General features: G+C 37.5%; 1 protein-coding gene across 1 annotated transcript; it reads left to right on the forward strand.

Annotated features, from left to right (window-relative positions):
* The first annotated feature begins 15,623 nt into the window (after nucleotides 1-15,623).
* LOC130845972 (olfactory receptor 11H6-like) lies at nucleotides 15,624-16,568 on the forward strand. The gene has a single exon (XM_057723880.1). It carries the CDS (start codon nucleotides 15,624-15,626, stop codon nucleotides 16,566-16,568), a length of 945 nt encoding a protein of 314 aa, XP_057579863.1.
* The last annotated feature ends 6,328 nt before the right edge of the window (nucleotides 16,569-22,896 follow it).

A 22,896-nucleotide genomic window follows, 5' to 3' on the forward strand; every position in this document is an offset into this window, starting at 1 on the left:
TATTGAAAGGGAACTTAAACCTTAGAGGAAAATATTGAATATATGAGATATTTTGAAATCAGGTGGGATTAAACCTCACTTTATTTTGAATTGATTGTTGATCTAAATCGCAGTATTATTTTGCTAGAATGCAATGCAGCAAGATCCATATCAGTTTGTACAACCAGTGATACAAATTTCTTTCTGTTTTATTTTTATCCTTAAGAAGACCTTTTCTGATTTTGGTCTGTTTTTCTAAAGTTGATTATGGGTCTTCATGCACGAACTCATCGACTTTCTCTTATTCAGCCTACTTTCTTAAAATCAACAACAACATATATTTTGAGGAAAGCTGGTGTGAGGTTGAGCTAAGCCTTTGGCAACAGAACAGAATTAGTTGACTTACGCATGGAGATAAAAATGACTCCAGAACACTGGCTTTTCAGAATGGCTTAATCAACTGAGTTAATTGTGACAGATATCACTACACTCAAGACTCAAGGCTGTTCCTAAGTTTTCCTTAAAAAATTTCTTTTAAAATATTACTCTAACCAGTTGAGTTATGCCTAAAAAAATACAAAAGACCCAGTATATCATAAATATTTGTTTAAAGAATATGTGAGAATATTATTTTTAAAACATCCCTATTTATGTGTTTATTTTCATGTTTTTTACACATACTATACAAAAATGAACTATCTTACTTTTTATATTGAGATCCTACCTAGATAAAGAAAATGGTGTTTCAGTACAAAGATTTAGTTCATTTAGTAAATATTTTTGGATGATAAAAACAAATAAAGTGATCTGAGATCAATGGGATTTTATCTACAATTTTATCTGGTAGAATTAATTTTGTTCTCTGAGAAGGAAGAGAGGACATTTTCTAATATTTGGATAGGCATGTACTTTCAGTAGCATTTAAAAATTGAACAAAAAATATATAAATCTTTGTGTTTAAACAACAGATTAATCTTGTAACGGATTAATATTAAAAAAGCACCGATTGAGTCTTAAAAATAATAGCTTCAATATTGAGTTTTCTTGTTAAATTCAGATCTCCTGCCTTGCATATTGGAAGTCCCCAGTCATAACTTTGTTAGGTGTAGGAGATAAAGAAATTTGAAAGGCAAAGAAGAACAGAGAATTTGAAAGAAGGATCATGTATGATACTTAGGAACCAAGATTTGGACTAGTCCCCCGTTGGTGGGTTTTTTTTTTATGTATATAAATTTATTTATTTATTTATTTAATTTATTTATTGGCTGTGTTGGGTCTTCGTTGCTGCACAGGGGCTTTCTCTAGTTGCTGAGAGCGGGCGCTACTCTTCATTGTGGTGCACAGACTCCTCATTGTAGTGGCTTCTCTTGTTGTGGAACACGGGCCCTAGGCGCATGGGCTTCAATAGTTGCAGCACGTGGGCTCAGTAGTTGTGGCTCATGGGCTCTAGAGCACAGGCTCAACAGTTGTGGTGCACAGGCTTAGTTGCTCTGTGGCATGTGGAATCTTCCCAGGGCAGGGCTCGAACCCATGTACCCTGCATTGGCAGGCGGATTCTTTACCACTGCACCGCCTAGGAAGTCCCCCATTGGTGGTTTTTAAGGAAGCATAAAAAAGGAGGTTTGAGCATCCGAGTCTCAAACTGTCCAGTTTTTCAATCAATGTTGAACTCAAAAGATATTTGTTTACCACCTTCACTGAATAAGGTACTCAATAGATGATTCCCAGACTGTTATTTACGAAGCATAAATAAATCACTTTCTCTGCTACAGGTCAGGAACTAAGTCCAAACTCACAGATTTAAAGTAGAAACCAGAAACATGAGCTCTGCACTTCCTGTCCTCCTTTCTGAAAAAATGAACTATGTCTGATTAGTGTGAATAATGGTTCAGGACACTCTCCATTATATACTGACAACTTCACATCTCATTTCATCTTTTCTGCCACCATACCCTATAAGACTTATTAGCAGCAACATTATTTTTCCTGCAGCTTTTGGTGAAAATGTAGATAAGTAATGAGACAATCAAAGGGTGGGAAGCTTAACAGAAAAGCCAGAGTAATCAATTTTTATTTTAACAACTGATGGAATAAACTGACCCCATTAAATTCTTCATAACTCCACCCTCCAAAGCCTCCAAAATTACTTGCTGGGAATAGTTAGGGTATTAGAACGGACTATCCACCATTTAATGCCATAAACACACTGTTCCTCATGCTTTGGGATTTATAAATCATTATATGAGGACAATCCTAGGGGACCAGCTTTTTCGTACTCTCCTTTCCGATACAAGAAACCAACCAACCAGCCAACCAGTCAACTCAACAGTCCACCCACCTCAAGAATAATAGCTTGATTAAATAGCTTCCTTCTGAATGTTCTTCACTTGGTATACCATCTTCTCAGTATATATATATACATATATTCCTGGAATGTGAGATTGCTTTCAGAAAAGTGGTCCCTAATAATCATAAAGTCATAGAATTGGAAAAAAATGATTGAGATGATCTATTCTAATTGTTCATTTTACAAATAGGCTTCACAGAGGGTGCATGACTTCTTATCCAATGAACACAAATGTTCTACATTCATATATGGAATGTTTATACTATACTACTACAGAGGAACAATGTCTAATCAGATTTATAAAGTAAGAGGTACTCTGTAGTATATCAGAGCAGTGGTTGTAAAATGGATGATTAGTCCTTTTCTCTTACATATAGTGATGGATTTCCTGGCTCAGCTTGGAGACATGGATGGGCACAGTGGAGCTGAACATGAAGGCATCTCCTCTTCATTGGCTCAGATGAGGAAAACTCCAGGTGAGGGTATTTTATGTGGTTCACTGGCCTTCCTTCATTTCTGGAGGCTCCAGAGACTTGTTTTCTAGGAGTTTTCTGAGACATTTAACATGTGAAGTGGAATTTAATCCATGTTTCCTCTCAGGGATTACTCTAAAACTCTATGTCTCTCCTCAACTGGTCTTGGTGGCTTCCTTGTTTCCTCTGGAGTGCCACCTCTTTTCAGTCTTTGGGGCTTATTTAGTAGATTAGTTCCTAGGGGGTGGCTAGAGTTAAGGAAACGGAGAATCCAGGGGAAATACTGAGTACATTTCAGGAGGCTTTTCACTGCAGAGATTGCATTTCATTAAGGAACTACCCTCTGTGGGGATCAGTACAACAAATGGAAGTTTTGTCTATGACTCTAATTCTGAAACTGAGACGTTTGTGAACAAATATTTCCTCTCTAGCTTCAGTGAAGTGCTACAACACAGAGAAACAGAAAACTGTATTCTGTTGGTCACTTTAAAATTAAATCCACTAAAACTTCTTGGAGTCTTTCACTGTAATGACCAGGTGGCTGGTACTAGGTAGGAACTGCCTTGTGTGACCTGATCATGTTGTGGAATGACCTTACTTGCTGTGGAAGGCAATCCAAGATGATGTAAGGCAACCCAAGATGGCAGAAGCCATTTAATTGACTTATCTAGTCAAATTCTCAGTTTCCACTCTGATTTCACTTTCTAAGAATGGGGAATTTGAAATCGGTGCAAATGTGAGAAGAGAGTTTTAATTGTTGGTCTTTTGTTTCTTCTAAAAGAATTGGGGTTTCTTCCTAGGGTCCTCTTAAGCCACTTCTGTAAAATAAGATCTCTAGGGAAAGGTGAATGATGATCAATGAGAAAATCTTCATTGATGGGTACTGGGGCAGGTTGTTAGTGAACTTGATATTCAGTGACACTCTGTGCTATTTCCCCATTGAGTATTCTTGGCTTCCTTGTCAAATATTAGTTGACTATATATATGATGGTTGATTTCTGGGCTCTCAGTTTTGTTCCATTGGTCTATGTGTCTATTTTTATGCCAGTACCATACTGTTTTGACTCCTACAGCTTTGTAGTATAGTTTGAAATCAAGAAGTGTGATGGCTCCAGCTTTCTTCTTCTTTCTCAGGATTGCTTTTGCTCTTTGGTTTGTGTGTGTGTGTGTGTGTGTGTGTGTGTGTGTGTGTGTGTGTGTGTGGTTCCAGACAAATTTTAGTTTTTTGTTTTGTTTTGTTTATTATTATTTTAATTTTTAAAAATTTCTGTGAGCAATGACATTGGCTTTTGGTAGGACTTGCATTGAATCTATTGATGGCTTTGGGTAGTATGGACATTTTTATAATATTAGTTCTTTAAATCTATGGGTACAAAATATCTTTCCATTTATTAGTGTCTTCTTCAGTTTCTTTCATGAACGTCTTATGGCTTTCAGAGTACAGATCTTATTTTATTGTTTTTGATGCTATTGTGAATGGAATTATTTTTATTTCTTTTTTAGATATTTCATAGTGTACATTAATGAAACTGATTTCTGTATGTTGATTTTTGTCCTGTAACTTTACTGAATTTGTTGATAGTTCCAACAGTTTTTTTGGTGGAGTCTTCAGGATTTTCTGTATATGACATTATGTCATCTGCAAAGAAAATTTACCTTCTTTTTTGATTTGGATGCTTTTTATTTATTTTTCTTGACCGATTTCTCTGGCTAGAACTTCCAGTACTATGTTGAATAGAAATGGTGAGCATGGACACCCTTGTCTTGTTTCTAATCTTAAAAGAAAAGCTTTCAAGCTTTTACCTTTGAACTATGATGTTAGCTGTGAACTTGTCATACATGGACTTTATTGTGTTGAGGTATGTTCTTTCTATACCCAGTTTGTTAAGGTTTATTTTTAATCATGAAAGGATATTGTATTTTGTCAAATGCTTTTTCTGCAACTATTGAGATGATGTGATTTTTATTTTTCAATTTGTTAATGTGGTATATTATATTTATTGATTTGCTTAGGTTAAACCATCCTTGCATTCCAGAAATAAATCCCACTTGATCACTTGATCATGGTGTATGATCCTTTTAATGTGTAGTTGAATTTGGTTTGCTAATATTTTGTTGAGAATTTTTGCACATATGTTCATAAGGGATAATGGCAGAAGTTTTCTTTTTTTGTAGTATCCTTCTCTGGTTTTGGTATCAGGGTAATGCTGGCCTTATGTCCCACCTCAGCAACAATAATTTGGCAGCAATACAAGGACAAAAGTGCCTTTGTGTGAGTTTTGGGATCTAGATAAGAGATTATAAATTCCCAGTAGAGTTCATGACCAAAGAGGGCCATTTTGAGAAGGCAGGCTCATGCCCAGGTGGCAGATTCACTGCCAAAGTCTTGGGTGAAGATTCAGACACAACTCTGTCTCTGTGTAACTCAGTTAAACCACTTTTGGCCTTGGTCTCATCACAGCACCATCCACCAATGGACCTAGCAGGAGTCATGCTCACCTGTGCCCAGGTAACAGTTCTGCCAACCTCAGTGTGGCTGTGGATACTGAAGTAACCTGTGAATCAGCTCCAGCTCCTTTTAGCCACTTGTTGTGCTTGTCCAAGGACTGGGTGGTAGACAAATCTGTTGATGTCCATGATGCAGGCCTTCTGACCTTGGTCCAACTGCAGATCCTGAAAAAGCCCTTTAACTTGACTATATCCCTTAGCCACAGGCCAGAAATACTCCTGCCACCAAGCGTCAAAAAGTAAAAATACTTAAGAATATATTTAACCAACAAGGTAAAAGATCTGTACATTGAAAACTATAAGACATTGATGAAAGAAATCGAAGAAGACACACAAAAATGGAATGATAGCCTGTGTTCATGGATTGGAAGAATTAATATTGTTAAAATGTCCCTACTGCCCAAAGTCATCTGTAGATTCAATGCAATCCTTATCAAAATTCCAATGGCATTGCTCACAGAAATGAAAACAATCCTAAATTTTCTATGAAACCACAAAAGACCCAAATAGCCAAAGTTATGGAGTACTGTTCAGCCATTTGCAACAACAAATGAAAAAGAAGGGAATAGTCTCATTTGCAACAACATGGATGAATGCAGAGGACATTATGCTAAGTGAAGTTAGTCAAACACATAAAGAAAAATACCATATGATTTCACCTATATATAAAATCTATAAAGTTGAACTCATAAAACCAGCTCTCTGAATGGTGACTTCCAGGGGCTGGAAGGTAGGAGAGGTGGGGAGATGTTGGTCAATAAATATAAATTTTCAGTTGTAAGATGAATAATTTCTGGGGATCTAAGGTACAACCTGGTGAACTATAATTAATAATATTGTACTGTACTTGAAATTTGCTAAGACAGTAGATCTTAAGTAGATCTTTACACAAAAAGGTAACTATGTGAGATATTAGATGTGTTAATTAACTTGAGGTGGTAATCATTTCATAATGTATACATATATTAAATCACAATGTTATGTATCTTAAAAACCCCTCATTGTATGACTTAAATATGTACAATTTTTTTTATCAATCATACCTCAATAAAGCTGGAAAAAAATGAAGTAGTATATACTTTCTTATATAAACTGAGAGAATTTATTGCTAGTATACCTGCACTACGAATGTTGAATTTTTTCAGGTAGAAGGAGTATGACCTCAGACAGACAGACACATAGTTTCACCAAAAAAATAAAAAGCACTGGAAGTGAAATAAAAGAAATATATATAGTAGCAATATTTTGCGTGCTTATAGCATAAAAGTAAAATCTATGACAAAAAGTAGCCCAAAGAATTAGAGTGAGCAAATGGGATACACTGGTATAAATCCCTTACACAATATATGAAGTAGTATAATATTATTTGAAGTTAGACTGTGATTAAGTAAATATGTATATTGTAGATCCTAGGACAACCATTTAAAAAATTTAGAAAAGAGACACAAATAATAAGGCAATAATGTAGTTAAAATGGATTAATAAAAAATAAGCCAAAAGAAGACAGAAAGAGAAAAAAGAACTGAAAAGATAGAATAAGTATAGAATGAAGCTAGCAAAATGGTAGATTTTAATCTAACCATATCAGAGGTTAGATTAAATATAAATGGTCTAAAGAAACCAATTGTACACTGGGGAAAAATATACATTGGGGAAAAAAGTAAGACTCAATAATATGATGTCTATAACAAATCCACTTTAAATTAAAAAAAATAGATTAAAATTAAAGTGCTAGAAAAAGATATACCCCACACTGATAAAAAAAAAGGTTGGAGTAGCTATATTAACATCCGACAAAGCAGACTTCAGAATGAGGAACACTACCAAGAACAAAGTAGTATATAGCATGATTCAAAACGGGTCTTTCTTCAGGAAGATATAACTATTCCAAATGTATGACATACCTAACAACAGAGCTTCAAAATACATAAGCAAGAACTGGTCAAAGTGAAATTAATTCAAGGAGTGAATTTTACTATGTATAAAGTGAAAATAAATATCAATACATTAAAAATAGAATGTTAAATATGATTCCTCATGTAAAGTTTTAAAACAGGTAATTCTAAACTATTTTTTAGTAGACACATAAAAATTATAAAGCAAAGAAGTCTACAACAGATATTAGTGGGAGAAATAAGTATGATAAAAAGACTTACAACGTCCTATTTCTGGTCTTTTGTAGTGGCTATCGGATAGTTGCTTTATAATTATTCATTTACACTCATTATATTTTACATATGCTTTATGCATTTTCTGCCACGTATTATATTTTAAAGAAAGTTGTAAAAAATAAATTTTTAGATAAAACCATGGGGAACCTAATTGAATAAATTTTTCTTTGCATTCATACTAATTTTTTTTTCAGATCTTTATTGGAGTATAATTGCTTTACACTGTTGTGCCAGTTTTCACTGTACAACAAAGTGAATCAGTTGTATTTATACATTTATCCCCATATCCCTTCCCTCCTGAGCCTCCCCTCCCTCCCACCTTTCCTATCCCACTCCTCTGGGTCACCACCAATCATTGAGTTGATGTCTCTATGGTATGCAGCATACTTATTTTACATTTGCTAGTGTATATATGTCAATGCTACTCCCTCACTTTGTCCCGTCCCCCTCTTCCCCACCCTGCAGTGTCCTCAAGTTTGTTCTCTACATTCGCGTCTTTGGATAAATTCTTTTTGAAGTATCATACTATGTAAAAATTTATTTCTTTGATTTATATTGTCTTATTATATAATGAGAACATTATAATTTATTTTGCTTCCTTTTTTGCCTTGGAGTCTAGGATCCTCAAAGATGTTTTATTCTGAAACTGAAAGTTTTATTTATTGATCTGACCTGTTCGTTTATTTCTCACTGTATCTTGTTTCTTATGTGTCATGAGTGTGCTGGTGCAGTACATAATTTACTATACTTTTAGTTCTTTATTGGGGGAGATCATTTATATCTACTATATTTTCTGATAGAAGTCTATAGCCTTTTATTTTAAGACCATTTGTGTTTTTTTGAGCAGTTTTAGGTTTATAATAAAATTGCGAGGAAGGCACATACGGCCCTTACCCACACACATACCTAGCCTCCCCCTTTATTGACATCACACACCAGATGGTATATTTCTCACCAAGGATGAAGCTGCATTGACACAGCATAATTGCCCAAAGACCACTCCTGGTGTACTTTCTATGTTTCTGGACATATATCCATCATTATAAAAACATACAGAATATTCTCTGGCTTAAAAATCCTCTGTACTCTGCCTACTTATTTTTCCAGCACCCTTTCTCCGCTCCCGGAAACCATTAAATTTTTTTTTTTTGATCTGCAGAGTGGGATTTATTACCGTAGGTGAAAAATGAGGGGGAAAAATGTTTCAGGGCTGCATACCGCAGTGCTGGCGCAGTAAACAGGGCAGCAGGGAAGCAGCCTGGCATTCACCTCAGACTGGAGAGCCACAGCGCTTACAGAAGACACTAACTGGCAGCTGGGGTCCACTGTGGGGAATCCCCCCCCACCCCCAGCAGGCCCAAGCGACGCACGGTGACGTCAGCACGCCGTCAGGCACGTGCGCCTGGGCCACAGGAGGGCGCCGAGGAGTCTGTGGCGGGAGAGCAGGACTGAGCTGGCGTTTTCCAGTGGGGAGATAACGAGAGAGGCTGGTCAACCCTGAAGTATTGAACCGTAAGCATCCGCATCAATTCAGTGTTTCAGCTTTTAATCTTGCGGTTTGAGCACTTTTAAACATTTTCTCTTAGCTGTCACTAATGTTTTCGTGAGGGGAAAGTTACAAACCATGAGCGATATGGTTTGAATCCTGAGAAACTCTGAGGAAAGGCCCCTGCGTTAATATTTGTCTCCATAGTTTTGCCCTTTCCAGGATGTCGTAGTTGGAATCATACAGTTTGTAGCCTTTTTTAGATTGGGTTATTTCACTTAGTAATATGCATTTAAGATTCTTGCATGTCTTTTCATGGTTTGATAGCAAATTTCTTTTTAGCATTGAATAATATTCCATTGCTGGATGTATCACAGTTTATCATCTGTTCACCTGCTGAAGGACATCTCAGTTGCTTCCAAATTTTGGCAATAAAGACTAAAGCTGCTATAAATATCTGTGTGCAGGGTGTGGTGTGCTCCAAGGACAAAGAACAAGATAAACTCAAAGGGCCAATATTGCCGGAACAAAGAGCTACCGGACTCCTGTCACTCTGTACAATTCAACAATTGCAATGTCTCCAAACTTTCCCAAGCAGCATGCCATGTCCCTTGCCCATCCCATGTAAGGAAAGATACTTGCCCCATTTTTCTCCTGATCAGCACACTAAAAGTATACATACTCTGCCCAGTCAGCAGATGACTACAGGTTCCCTGGCTATAAAAACAGGAAAGCAACCCATGCTCAGGGTGGACTTTCCCTGGCTTTCCCTGGCCTGTTGTTCTTGCAGCTTCCCTTCTCTCTAATAAACTCTGTCTTCCTTGCATTCTGCCTTGTGTCTGGAAATTCTTTTCCAACCCATGCTCGGACCACTACACAGGGTTTTATGTGGACATAAGTTTTCAACTCCTTTGGGTAAATAGCAAGGAATGCTATTCCTGAATCATATGGTTAGAGTAGGCTTAACTTTGTAAGAAATCTCCAAATAGTCTTCTGAAGTGGCTGTACCATTTTGCATTCCCCTATTTTGCATTCCCAACCATCAATGTGTGAGAGTTCCTGTTGTTCCACATCCTCTCCAGCATTTGATCTTGTCAGTGTTCTGGATTTTGACCATTCTAATAGGTGTGTAGTGGTATCTCATTATTGTTTTAATTTGCATTTCTCTGATTATATGTGATGTGGAACATCTTTTCATATGCTTATTTGCCATCTGTTTGTCTTCTTTGATGAAGTGTCTATTTAGATCTTTAGCTCATTTATTTGGTTTGTTTTCTTATTGTTGTATTAAAAATTAATTAAAATTTTTATTTTTATTGAGGTATAGTTGATTTACAATATTACATTAATTTCAGATGTACAGTATAGTGATTCAAAGTTTTTAGATATTATATTCCACTTAAAGTTATTATAAAATATTGGCTGTATTCCCTGTGCTGTACGATATATCCTTGTAACATATTTATAGTTTGTACCTCTTAAACCCCTACTGCAATTGTGAACCTCCCCATCCCCTCTCCCCACTGGTAACTACTAGCTCGCTCTCTATATCAGGGAATCTGTTTCTGTTTTGTTATATTCATTCATTTTGTTTTTTAGTTTCCATGTGTAGGTGATAACATACAGTATTTGTCTTTCTCTGTCTTATTTCACTAAGCTTAATACTCTGCAGGTCCATCCATGTTGTTGCAAAATTTTATTCTTTTTTATGGCTGAGTAGTATTCCATTGTATATGTATAGCACATCTTCTTTATGCATTCATCTCTTGATGGACACTTATGTTGTTTCCATATCTTGGCTATTGTAAATAGTGCTGCTGTGAACATTAGGATGCATGTATCTCTTTGAATTAGTGTTTTCATTTTCTTTGGATATTTGTTTGGGAGTGGAATTCGTGGATCATATGGTAGTCCTATTTTTGTTTTTTTGAGGAACCTCCATACTGTTTTCTATATGGCTGTACTAAATAACATTTCCACCAACAGTGTACAAGTGTTCCCTTTTCTCCACATCGTCAACAACTTTTGTTATTTGTGTTCTTTTTGATGATAGCCATCTTACAGGTGTGAGGTGATATCTCATTGTGGTTTTGATTTGCATTTCTCTGATGATTAGTGGGCATCATACTTCTTTATTTCAAACTATATTACAAAACTATAGTAATAAACACAGTATGGTTTTGGTATAAAAACAGACATACAGATCAGTGGAACAGCAGAGAGAGCCCACAAATAAACACACACATATAATCAATTAATTTATGAGAAAGGAGGCGAGAATATACAATAAGGAAAGGATAGTCTCTTCAATAAATAGTGTTGAAAAAACTGTATAGCCACATGCAATAGAATGAAACTGGACCACTATCTTACACTATAAACAAAAATTAACTCAAAATGGATTAAATACCTGAATATAAGACCTGAAACCATAAAACTTGTAGAAGAAAACATAGGCAGTAGGCCCTCTGGACATCAGTCTTCATAATGATTTTTGGCTGTGACACCAAAAGCAAAGACAATAAAACCTCAAACTAAAAAGCTTCTGCCCTGTGAAGGACCCATCAAGAAAATAAAAAGGCAACACATATTGAATGGGAGAAAATATTTTCTAATCATATACCTGATAAGGGACTAGCATTCCAAAATAAAGAATTCATATAACCCAATAGCAAAAAAAAAAAAAAAAAAAGCAATTCTATTATAAATGGACAGAAGATCTAAATCTAAATAGACTTTTTTTTTTAATTGCTTAAGTCATTTTGATTAAAATAGGAATGAGATAAAGATGCCCATGATCACTGCAGGTGTTGTGTCTATTATTATTCAACATGAAAGCTCCAAAGCATTTTCAGTAAAAGAAGTAAATAAACAATGTTGATGAAAGACATAATACAGTAAATAGACATTTTCCCAAAGAATACATATAGATGGCCAACAGGTACATGAAAAGATGCTCAACATCACTAATCATCAGGGAAATTCAAATCATAATCACAATGAGGTAACTCACACCTGTTAGAATGGCTATTATAAAAAGGACCAGAAATAACAAGTATTGGCAAGCATGTGGAGAACAGAGAATCTTTGTGCGCTGTTGGGAATGTAAATTGGTGCAGCCACCATGGAAAACAGTGTGAAATTCCTCAAAAAATTAAAAATAGCACTACTAGGTGATCCAGAAATTCCACTTCTGGGAATATAACCAAAGGAAATAAAACATTAATTAGAGAAGATATATGCACCCCCATGTCACTGCAGCATTATTTACAATAGCCAATTTATGGAAACTACTTAAGTGTTTATCAATATATGAATGAATAAAGAAGATGTCATATATATATAATGTTACATTATATATATGTACACATACAATGGAATATTCAGCCATAGAAAGAATGAGGTCTTGCCATTTTCAACAACATGGATGGACCGTGAGGGCATTATGCTGAGTAAAATAAGTCAGACAGAAAAAGACAAATACTGTATGACCTCATTTATATGCGGAATCTAAAACAACCCAAAACAGCCACCCCGCAAACCAAGCTCATAGATACAGAGAATAGAATGCTGGTTGCCACAGGTTGGGGGTGGGGGTGGGGGTGGGGGGTTGAGATGGGTAAAGGGGGTCAAAAGGTATTGTACAAACTTCTAGTTATAAAATAAGTCCTGGGGATGTAATATATAACATGGTGACTGTAGTTAAGAGTACTGTATTGTATATTTGAAAATTGTGAAGAGAGTAGATCTTAAAAATTCTCATCACAAGAAAAAAAATTTGTAACTATATATGGTGATGGATGTTAAGTGGACTTATTGTGGTGATTATTTTGTAATACATACAACTATCAAACCATTATAATGTACACCTGAAATTAATATAGTGTTATATGTCCATTATACTTCAATGGAAAAGAAAACAAAGGGGTCCAAAAGTTTGAGTCACTTCTCTCAGCAATGCCTTACGTAAACCAAGCAAGAAAATTTCAATAATCATGCCAACTTTTAGGGACACCTGCTGAGCAAAGTTTGAAATACTGTAAAGGGCTAGATGGGGAGGTATCTTCTAGAAGTTTGGCATTTCACCACTTGCACCATGGTCTCTGCTCCTGGGACCTGTTCACCATGAAATACTTACTTATCAGTATCATGGTAGAAGCACAGAGGTGACCCCGGAGAGAAAGCCTTTCACTACACACACACACACACGCACACACACAAAAGGGAATGACCCTTTCAAGCTATTGAATGAGTCAATAGGAAAGAGAATGAGAACTCTGATGACATAACTCTGATATTGACAAACAAGAGTTCCAAACTTGCAGACAACCTCAAAAAATGAATAAAAGGAATATAAAGGAAAAGGAAGATAAAACAAAAACCTTGTGTTTCAGCTAAGCTGGTGTTGCTGTAGTGTTTGCACCATCATGAGAGTAACCTGTCTATAGGATAAATTAAACATCTGCTCTAAAAATAGCATGAGATGATCACTCACCACTGGAGAAACTGGGTCTCAAAGGCCCCAATTAATGGACTCCTGAGGGAAGGGAACATTTGAAATACAATCGACAATCTTTCCTCATAAATTCCCACTTCTGGAATTCATAGAAGACTATAACCCTTCAGAGGAATAAGGCATAGGTCTCAGAGCAACATAGATAAGTCTTTGTTGTGTAGCAAATATGCCAATTTCTGTACAAACCACTATCGGTGTCCAGCAAGATTAACTCCCTCTCTGGTCTGTTGGCTGCCAAGCATGCCATGCCCTCCATCTTGCCTGCCTTTTGCTGCAGTGAAAGTAGAAGATGACAAGTCAGACCCATGAGTTCTACAAGGAGATGGGTTCAGAAGAGGTACAAGTATAAGACAGCTATCAAGTGTGCTTTTTAGCTCTGCCTTCTTTTGTGTGACTGTAAAAACAATAACACCTCAAGATATATGAATTAACGTAAGGAGAGTCATCCTTACAATTAAGAGGGCTGGGAATCAGGGAAGTGAGAGAGCTGAAGATGAGGAAGGAGCCTCAACAGTATGTAAATTTTGTCCTTATTAATCAAGAAGTTGTACCCAGTCAGAACCTTTGGGGGAACAAAGATATTAGCAAAGTGACATCTGGAAATAACTGGCAAAGCAGCTATGAGGAGCAGGGCAGGAAAAACTTAAGCCCTTCCTCTTTTTACCTTTTGGCTCTGCCACAGAGCAGATGATCGTCTGCTGCCTCTGCAAGGTGATGGTTGAGCATGCCAGATTGGTGAGTTCACTCCCACACGGTTTACAAAGCCATTGGAATCCTCATACACATTAGCAGCAAATATTTCTTGCTGTTTTCACTCTTTCCTCATGGTTACTTTGGCTTCTGGGTTACTCTCGATTCCTGCTACTGAGGAATTATTCACAGCTTTTACTGTGCCATATATGATCTATTCACAGGTTGAAGGCGAACCTTGCAGTGAATTGTGATATGAAAAATTCTGAATTTCTCTCATCCCTTGTGTCACTAATTGCAATCATCAAGATCATCCTTAAAGCTATGACATTATATGATCTGGAGAGTAATACATTCTATAACTAATACATTAATAAACATTCTTAGCTAGAATATTTTTATTAAAAGTGTCTGGGTCTGTATTCTGCATTTATATTTTTCTGAATAAATATCAACACTCAGTCATGTCACTTTGGGTCATTTAGGCCCAAATGATAACTGTCACTCACTAACAGAGGGGATCCAGAAAACAAATTAATAAATTAAGACCAAACTATAGACAGCAGTATTGTAAGCGTTTGTTACCTTCTGAATCTGTCCTTAAGCCAGAATAGAGGCCTTTCTAGGAATTCTGACACCTTAGGCAAAAACCTCAAAGATCCATAATATACCAGATACATTGCTGACTTAAAAAAATTATAAGTAGAGTTTTAACTTAGGCTAAAATTTTAAAGATATAGTTTAATTCAATAGGTAAATGATGCGACCAGATTGAAAGCTATTATGTAGGTGTCTGGACTTTCAAACTTTTCTTGAATTAACAAACCATGATGAACACTGAAAAAAGGATAGCACATTTGACATTTTTTATCTTGGTTATCAGACCACATTAAGACGTCAACACTTATAATTCCAACACTGATCCAGAATAAAAGTGAAATGCATAAAGATTTCAGTGTGTTATGTTACCTTTTCCCCTCTCCTCTTCTGATGCCTAACATTTGTGTCTGTAATTCCAAAGATCCAACTGAAATTCTGTGTCCAGTATTAAGGGAGTTTTTATATCTTATTCTAAAAAGAAAAATATATGGTTATCATACTTGCTTACATTTGTAAGTACTGTCATTAACCTCCCAGCTACTTATTGCATAAGATCCTGTCTTTTGCTAGATCTGAGAAAATACTGAAAGAGGAATGAGAAAGTCCAAAATTCAGCGTCTGATGGTATGAAGCATTCTCAACGTTTGACAGTCTTCGGAAGTATAGTTACATTATTTATTTAACAGAGTAAAAGAATCTGAGAGATATAAGCCCTCAGATAATTTTATTCTATTAAATAAATAATAATCTAACTATACTGCTTATAGCTCTCATAAAAGGAAATATTCCTGAGGATTTTAGAATAAGGTCATCTTGTGATTGTCGTTTTTTTCTCTCCACCCTTTAGGAAGCCATGAATGTTTCAAGAGTCAACACAGTGACTGAATTCATACTCCTAAGTTTTCCCTGCTCTAGAGAGGTTCAGGTCCTTCTCTTCACACTGTTTCTTGTGTCCTACATCCTGACACTGATGGGCAATGGGGCCATTGTCTTTGCAGTTAAGCTTGATCACAGGCTTCACACGCCCATGTACACTCTGTTGGCCAACTTCTCATTCCTGGAGATCTGTTACATCAACACCACTGTTCCCAATTTGTTAAAAAACTTCCTATCTGAAACCAAAACCATCTCTTTCACTGCCTGCTTCCTCCAGTTCTACTTCTTCTTCTCCATGGGCACCACTGAGACCTTCTTACTGCCCCTCATGGCTTTTGATCGGTACTTGGCCATCTGCCGACCTCTCCACTATCCTACCATCATGAGCAGCCGTCTTTGCATGAACTTGGCGGCCCTCTGCTGGGTAACAGCCTTCCTCTGCTATCCAGTCCCTATCTATTTTATCACACAACTCCCCTTTTGTGGCCCCAATAGCATTGACCATTTTGTCTGTGACCCTGGTCCTTTACTGACCCTGTCCTGTACCCCTGCACCTGGAATTGAGCTTTCCTGTTCTATATTGAGCTCTCTTATTATCTTTATCACCTTCTTATTCATTCTTGGATCTTACACCCTGGTTCTCAGAGCAGTGTTGCATGTCCCTTCAGCAGCTGGCAGATATAAGGCCTTCTCCACCTGTGGTTCCCACTTGGTAGTCGTGTCTCTGTTCTATGGAACTCTCATGGTGATGTACATCAGCCCAACCTCTGGAAACCCAACTGGGATACAGAAGATTGTAACCTTGTTCTACTCCTCCTTGACTCCACTTTTAAACCCGCTGATCTACAGTCTCCGGAACAAGGACATGAAGGCTGCCTTGAGAAGAATTCAGATGTGCACAAAAGTTAGTCAAAGTGAGTAAGAGCCCATGAGTGGGTCAAGATCAGAATGATTATTTTTACTCATTTTTCTTCCTCATTTAAAAGTAGGTCTTTATTCATTTGCACCTAGAGATGCAGACTCAAATTGATCTATTACTGCCTAGTCAATAATGAAATTAGTACACCAAATTAAATCAGACCTTGCCTTTAAATCAGGATTTGGTAGATGGTAACTTGAATTAAATGTCCTGGATGTCTGGACATTAGACTCTTCTCCTAACCTGACCTCCAGTAAGCACTTGCCCTTTTATTGGTGATGACTTAACCTAGTCCCCAACCTCATGCTCTTTTGACTTCTCTTAAGTGCATTTACTCTTTTTTAAAAAAAATAATTAGTAATTTTTGGCTGTGTTGAGTCTTCACTGCTGCGTGCGGGCTTTCTCTAGTTGCGGTGAGCGAGGGCTACTCTTTGTTGCGGTGTGTGGGCTTCTTATTGCAGTGGCTTCTCATTGCAGAACATGGGCTCTAGGCGTGCAGGCTTTAGTAGTTATGGCACACAGGCTCAGTAGACAACTGGGCACAAGGCTTGCAGGCTTTAGAGTGCAAGCTTAGTAGTTGTGGCACATGGGCCTAGTTGCTCTGTGGCATGTGGGATCTTCCTGGACCAGGACTTGAACCCATGTGCCCTGCATTGACAGGAGGATTCTTAATCACTGCGCCACCAGGAAAGTCCCAAGTGCATCTATTCTTACACTTGGTTTTTCTGGCCTAAAGATCTCTTCTCTACTCCTGCAGAAGAGTAGAGCTTTCACAACTTTTAACTCAGAAGAGTGGAAGTTAGTTCCAATCAAATTAAAATTGAGCCAAAATTTTTCCTTAATTGACACCCAACAAATTAATAATGATCTAAAGCACTGTCTCTCAAATCTGCATGTTTCATAATTACTTGGAGAGCTTTTTAAAAGAATAGATTCCCAGGCCTTTCTCCTAAATTTCCTAAATCAGAATCTTTAAAGTGGACCCCGAAAATCCCATTTTAATTTTACTTAAGTGATTCTGGTACACCTCAACCATCACCAGTTCACATACTAATCTTTTTCTTTTTTTAAAAATAAATTTATTTATTTATTTATTGGCTGCATTGGGTCGTTGTTGCTGCACGTGGGCTTCCTTTAGTTGCAGCAAGTAGTGCTACTCTTTGTTGTGCACGGGCTTCTCACTGCGGTGGCTTCTCTTGTTGCAGAGCACGGGCTCTAGGTGCACAGGCTTCAAGTAGTTGTGGCACACAGGCTTAGTTCCTCTACGGCATGTGGGATCTTCCCAGATCAGGGATCGAACCTGTGTCCCTGCATTGGCAGGCGGATTCTTAACCACTGCACCATCAGGGAAGTCCCCACACACTAATTTTACAGAGCTACTATTTACAATAAATATGTGACAGAGAAATAAAAATCTTATGTTAGTTAGGAAAAGTGAAAGCAGTTATGGTGAATATTATAGGTAACCCAGACACTCATGACAGTAGCAGTAGAAATTTCTTCTCCTGCCTCTGTTTTCAAATGCTCCATTTATAAAATAAGAGAAAGATTACATTCTTCTTACCTTTTCTTACCTGTGCAAGATAATTAATACACCTGGAAATAGGCTTACATTTTAAAGAGAGATTGGCATATCGTGGCAATACAATTTGGGTTAGTTTCACTTGAAGAAAGATGTTGAGCGCACAGCCGAAAAGAGGTAAAAGCAGATGGAGAGCAAAAGCCAGTGATTCTAAGGTACTAAAACAAAGACAGGTGCAGAAGAATTTGATGACAGGTACAGGTGATTTGGCCCAACCATTTGGTCAAAAATAAATTAGTCAGTTGGCATCTGGGGTTGATACATTTCATTCATTCATTCAATAAATGTTTATTTACCTCTTTATGTGCACTGGGTTTATGTCAGTGTAGAAGATCAAGTCTCTGCCTTTGTAAAACTTACATTCTAGTGAGAGAGGCAGATAATAAGCAGTTAGAGCCATAGATCTGTAATTCCAGAAGTCATAAGTAGTATAAAAAGGATAAAGGAAAAATTTTGGGGGTAGGATAGGGCATAGTTTAGATAGGATGGTCAGAGAATGTGTTTGTGAGGGGGTGATATTTTAAGTAAGGGAATAATGTATGCAGAGATCTAGGGGAATTGAGTTCCACATAAGTTCAGGTATAATTATGGGATTTTCAAATTAATAAAGATTAATTTTGGCTATCCAGAAGAAAATGGTATATGAAGCTGGAGAGGTAGGTATTATCAAATCATCTAGAATCTTCTAGGTCACAATAAAGACTGTTTGAATTCTGGGGAAGCCTGCTCAGTACTAAAAACTAAGGGGAAAGCTTACTAAAAATTCTACCTTGATAAAAACCCCACTTTAATAAAATTCCACCTTAATAAAACCCATAACTTCTAAGCAATTCTTAAACTTGGAACTGCTTATTTACTAACATGTTTAATTAAAAATGTCTTCACTGTATTCCTCCTTGTTTTATCAAGGATTTGATATATTCAACAAAAAATGTACAAAAAGAAACAAGAGAAATATGAGTTAAAAAAGAAAAAAATGGAATGAAGCTTTGTGGATCATAAGATTTTATGCTGGTGAAAAGTCAAATTCCCTTAAGTATTATCAACTCCCTTTAAAGCAAAGTGAGGAATGAAGAAATGTCTGTTATATGGCTTTTCATTATCTGTAAAAAGAAAATAAGTGGGTTCTTCAGGGGGAGCTAAATTACTGGCTCCTAGTTGTAAAATAATTTCTTTTGTCATGGGGATTCATATTAGAAAGACTGAGAGATACAGTGAACAGTGGTCTCTCAAATACTGTTTTTTTTTTTTTTTTTTTTTTTGGCGCACGGGCTTAGTTGCTCCTTGGCATGTGAGATCTTCCTGGAGCGGGGATTGAACTTATGTCCCCTGCATTGGCAGGCGGATTCCCAACCCTTGCGCCACCTAGGAAGCCCTCTGTTTTTTTTTTTAAATAAATAAATAAATTAATTTATTTATTTTATTGGCTGTGTTGGGTCTTTTTTGCTGTGTGCGGGCTTTCTTTTTAGTTGCGGTGAGTGGGGGATACTCTTTGTTGTGGTGTGCAGGCTCCTCATTGCTGTGGCTTCTCTTGTTGCAGAGCATGGGCTCTAGGCATGTGGGCATCAGTAGTTGCAGCACATGGGCTCAATAGTTGTGGCTCACGGGCTCTAAAGCGCAGGCTCGGTAGTTGTGTCGCATGGGCTTAGTTGCTCCACGGCATGTGGGATCTTCCTGGAGCAGGGATCAAACCCGTGTGCCCTGCATTGGCAGGAAGATTCTCAACCACTGCGCCACCTAGGAAGCCCCTCAAATACTGTTATGTATACGTATGTAGCTGGTTCAGTAGAGTTGCTTCTTACAGAATTCTTCAATAAAATTCAAAACCATTATGCAGAAGTATAACTCAATAGAAGGAATTCTTCCCAGATCTAAGGATTGTGGTTTAAATATAAGCTTTCTGATGATGACTTTTGGGTTAAAAGAGATCAACTATGTTCTAACCAACATCCATTCTTGATAGAAGTTCTTAGCATGCTGAGATAGACAGAACTTCTTTGATCTGTAAAGAACATTTTCAAAAACCTACAGCTGACATTACATTTAACAGTGAAAGTGAATGCTTTCCCCCTAAACTCAGAAACAAGACAAGAATGTCCATTCTCACCACTTCCATTCAACATTGTACTGAAGTGTTAGTGCAATCAAGCAAAGAAAATAAATAAATGGTATGTACATTGAGAGAAAGAAGTATACTATTTTTTGTTGGATATGATACAATCATCTATATAGAAAATTCAATGAAATCTACAAAAAAGGCTACTAGAATTAATAAGTGAGTGTAAACAGTTAATAAATATAAACTTCAATTAAACAGAGTTGGGCAACCAGAAAGGGAGTTTTCTTGCCCTGCAACAACAGCAGAGCCCAACAACAAGAAGAAAAACTCCTCTTCTTTCCTGGCAAGGACTCAGCCTATGAAAAACCATGGATTCTGTTTTCTGTAGCCCACCCACTTCCCCTTTCCCTCTATAAAAGCCTTCTCCTTCCCTTACCCATGTAGGGAGTGGCTCTTCATGGTTACAGACACTGAATTGCAATTCTAGGCTATTCCTGAATAAAAGCTTGGTTTCTTTTTTTTTCTGGAGAAATATCTGGCAGTCTATTTGTTTCAGGTCAACATGAATTTTGCAAGATTTCAAGATCAAAGAATCTTATACAAAAATCTCTTGAATTCTCTATACAGGTACTAGTAATAATCAGAAATTGATATTAAAAATGCCATTTACAATAGCTTCAAAAATATTAAGTAGAGATAAATTGATAAAAAATGTGAGAGACCAATACAGTGAAAACGAAAAAACATAGCTGTGAGAAATTAAAAATGTAAACAAATGTAAAAATATAACTTGTTCATGGGTTGGAAATTCAGTATTGCTAAGATATCAATTCTTCCTGATGTCTGTGGATTCATTGCAATCCCAGTCAAGCTTACAGAGGGCTTTTTTGGGGTAGAAATTGGCAAGCTAATTTTAAAATTCATATGGAAACGCAAAGAACTTAGACTAGACAAAACAAACTTGGAGGAGTAACATTACCTGGTTTTAAGACTTATTATAAAGCCATAATGATCAAACAAATGTGGCATCAGTATTAAGTTAAGTGGATATACTAGGAGTACAAAATAGAGTCTAGAAATAGACTCATATATGGAAAACTGGTTTTCAACAAAGGTGCAAAAACAATTCAGTGTGGAAAGGAGCAACTTGATAAATGGTCCTGGAATAGTTGGATCTCCATATCCAAAAAATTGAACATCAGTATTTATATTTTTTAAAAATATTTATTTATTTATTTATTGGTTGATTGGCTGTGTTGGGTCTTCGCTGCTGCACGCAGGCTTTCTCTAGTTGCGGTGAGTGGGGGCTGCTCTTCATTGTGGTGTGTGGGCTTCTCATTGTGGTGGATACTCGTGGAGCACAGGCTCTAGGTGTGCAGGCTTCAGTAGTTGTGGCATGTGGGTTCAATAGTTGTGGCTCGAGGGCTCTAGAGCACAGGCTCAGTAGTTGTGGCACATGGGCTTAGTTGCTCCATGGCATGTGGGATCTTCCTGGACCAGGGATCAATCACGTGTCCCTTGCATTGGCAGGCGGATTCTTAACCACTGTGCCACCAGGGAAGTCCTGAACATCAGTATTTCAACAAACTCACAAAATTCACAAAAATTAACTCAAAATGGGTCATGGTCCTAAATATAAAGCCTAAAACTATAAAACATCTAAAAGAAAACATAGCATAAAATCTTTGTGACCCTGGCTTAGGCAAAGATTTCTTAAATACAACATTAGAAGCATGACCCAAAAATAACAATATGAAAAATTGGAGTCCATGGAAATTAAAAATATCTGCTCTTTGAAAGATGCTATTAATATAATGAAGAGATGAACCACAGAATGGGGGAAAAAGTCCACGCACAAAAGTGAGGGTTCTGAGCCCCATGTCGGGCTTCCCAACCTGGGAGTCCAGCAACGGGAGGAGGAATCCCCAGAAAATCAGACTTTGAAAGCTAGCGGGATTTGATTGCAGGACCACCACAGGACTGGGGGAAACAGAGACTCCACTCTTGGAGGGCACCCCAAAATTGTGCTCACCAGGACCCATGGGGAAGGAGCAGTGACCCCATAGGAGACTGAACTAGACCTACCTGCTGGTGTTGGAGGGTTGCCTGCAGAGGTGGGGGGCAGCTGTGGCTCACCAAGGGGACAGGGGCACTGGTGGCAGGGGTTCTGGGAAGTGCTCATTGATGTGAGCCCTCCCAGAGTCTGCCATTAGCCCCACCAAAGAGTCTGTGGGCTCCAGTGCTAGGTGGCCTCAGGCCAAACAACCAACAAGGTGGGAACACAGCCCCACCCATTGGCAGACAAGCAGATTAAAGTCTTACTGAGCTCCGCCCACCCAGCCCTACCCACCATCAGTCCCTCCCATCAGGAAGCATGCCTGAGCTTCCTAGATAGCTTCCTCCACAAGAGGGCAGACAGCAGTATCAAGCAGTATCACCAGTATTTCGTCTTGTGGAACTGAAAACCACAGCCACAGAAAGATAGAGAAAGTGAAAAGGCAAAAGACTTTGTACTAGATGAAGGGACAAGCTAAAACCCCAGAAAAACAACTAAATGAAGAGGAGATAGGCAGCCTCCCAGAAAAAGAATTCAGAATAATGATAGTGAAGATGATCCAGGACTTTGAAAAAAGACTGGATGCAAAGATTGAAAAGTTGCAAGAAAAGTTTACCAAAGACCCAGAAGAATT

This window comes from Hippopotamus amphibius, chromosome 2, assembly GCF_030028045.1.
Source record: "Hippopotamus amphibius kiboko isolate mHipAmp2 chromosome 2, mHipAmp2.hap2, whole genome shotgun sequence".
Lineage (NCBI taxonomy): Eukaryota > Metazoa > Chordata > Mammalia > Artiodactyla > Hippopotamidae > Hippopotamus > Hippopotamus amphibius.

Excerpts from the sequence above, each read along its gene's own strand:
- LOC130845972 (XM_057723880.1), top strand. The coding sequence starts at position 15,624 with ATGAATGTTTCAAGAGTCAACACAGTGACTGAATTCATACTCCTAAGT.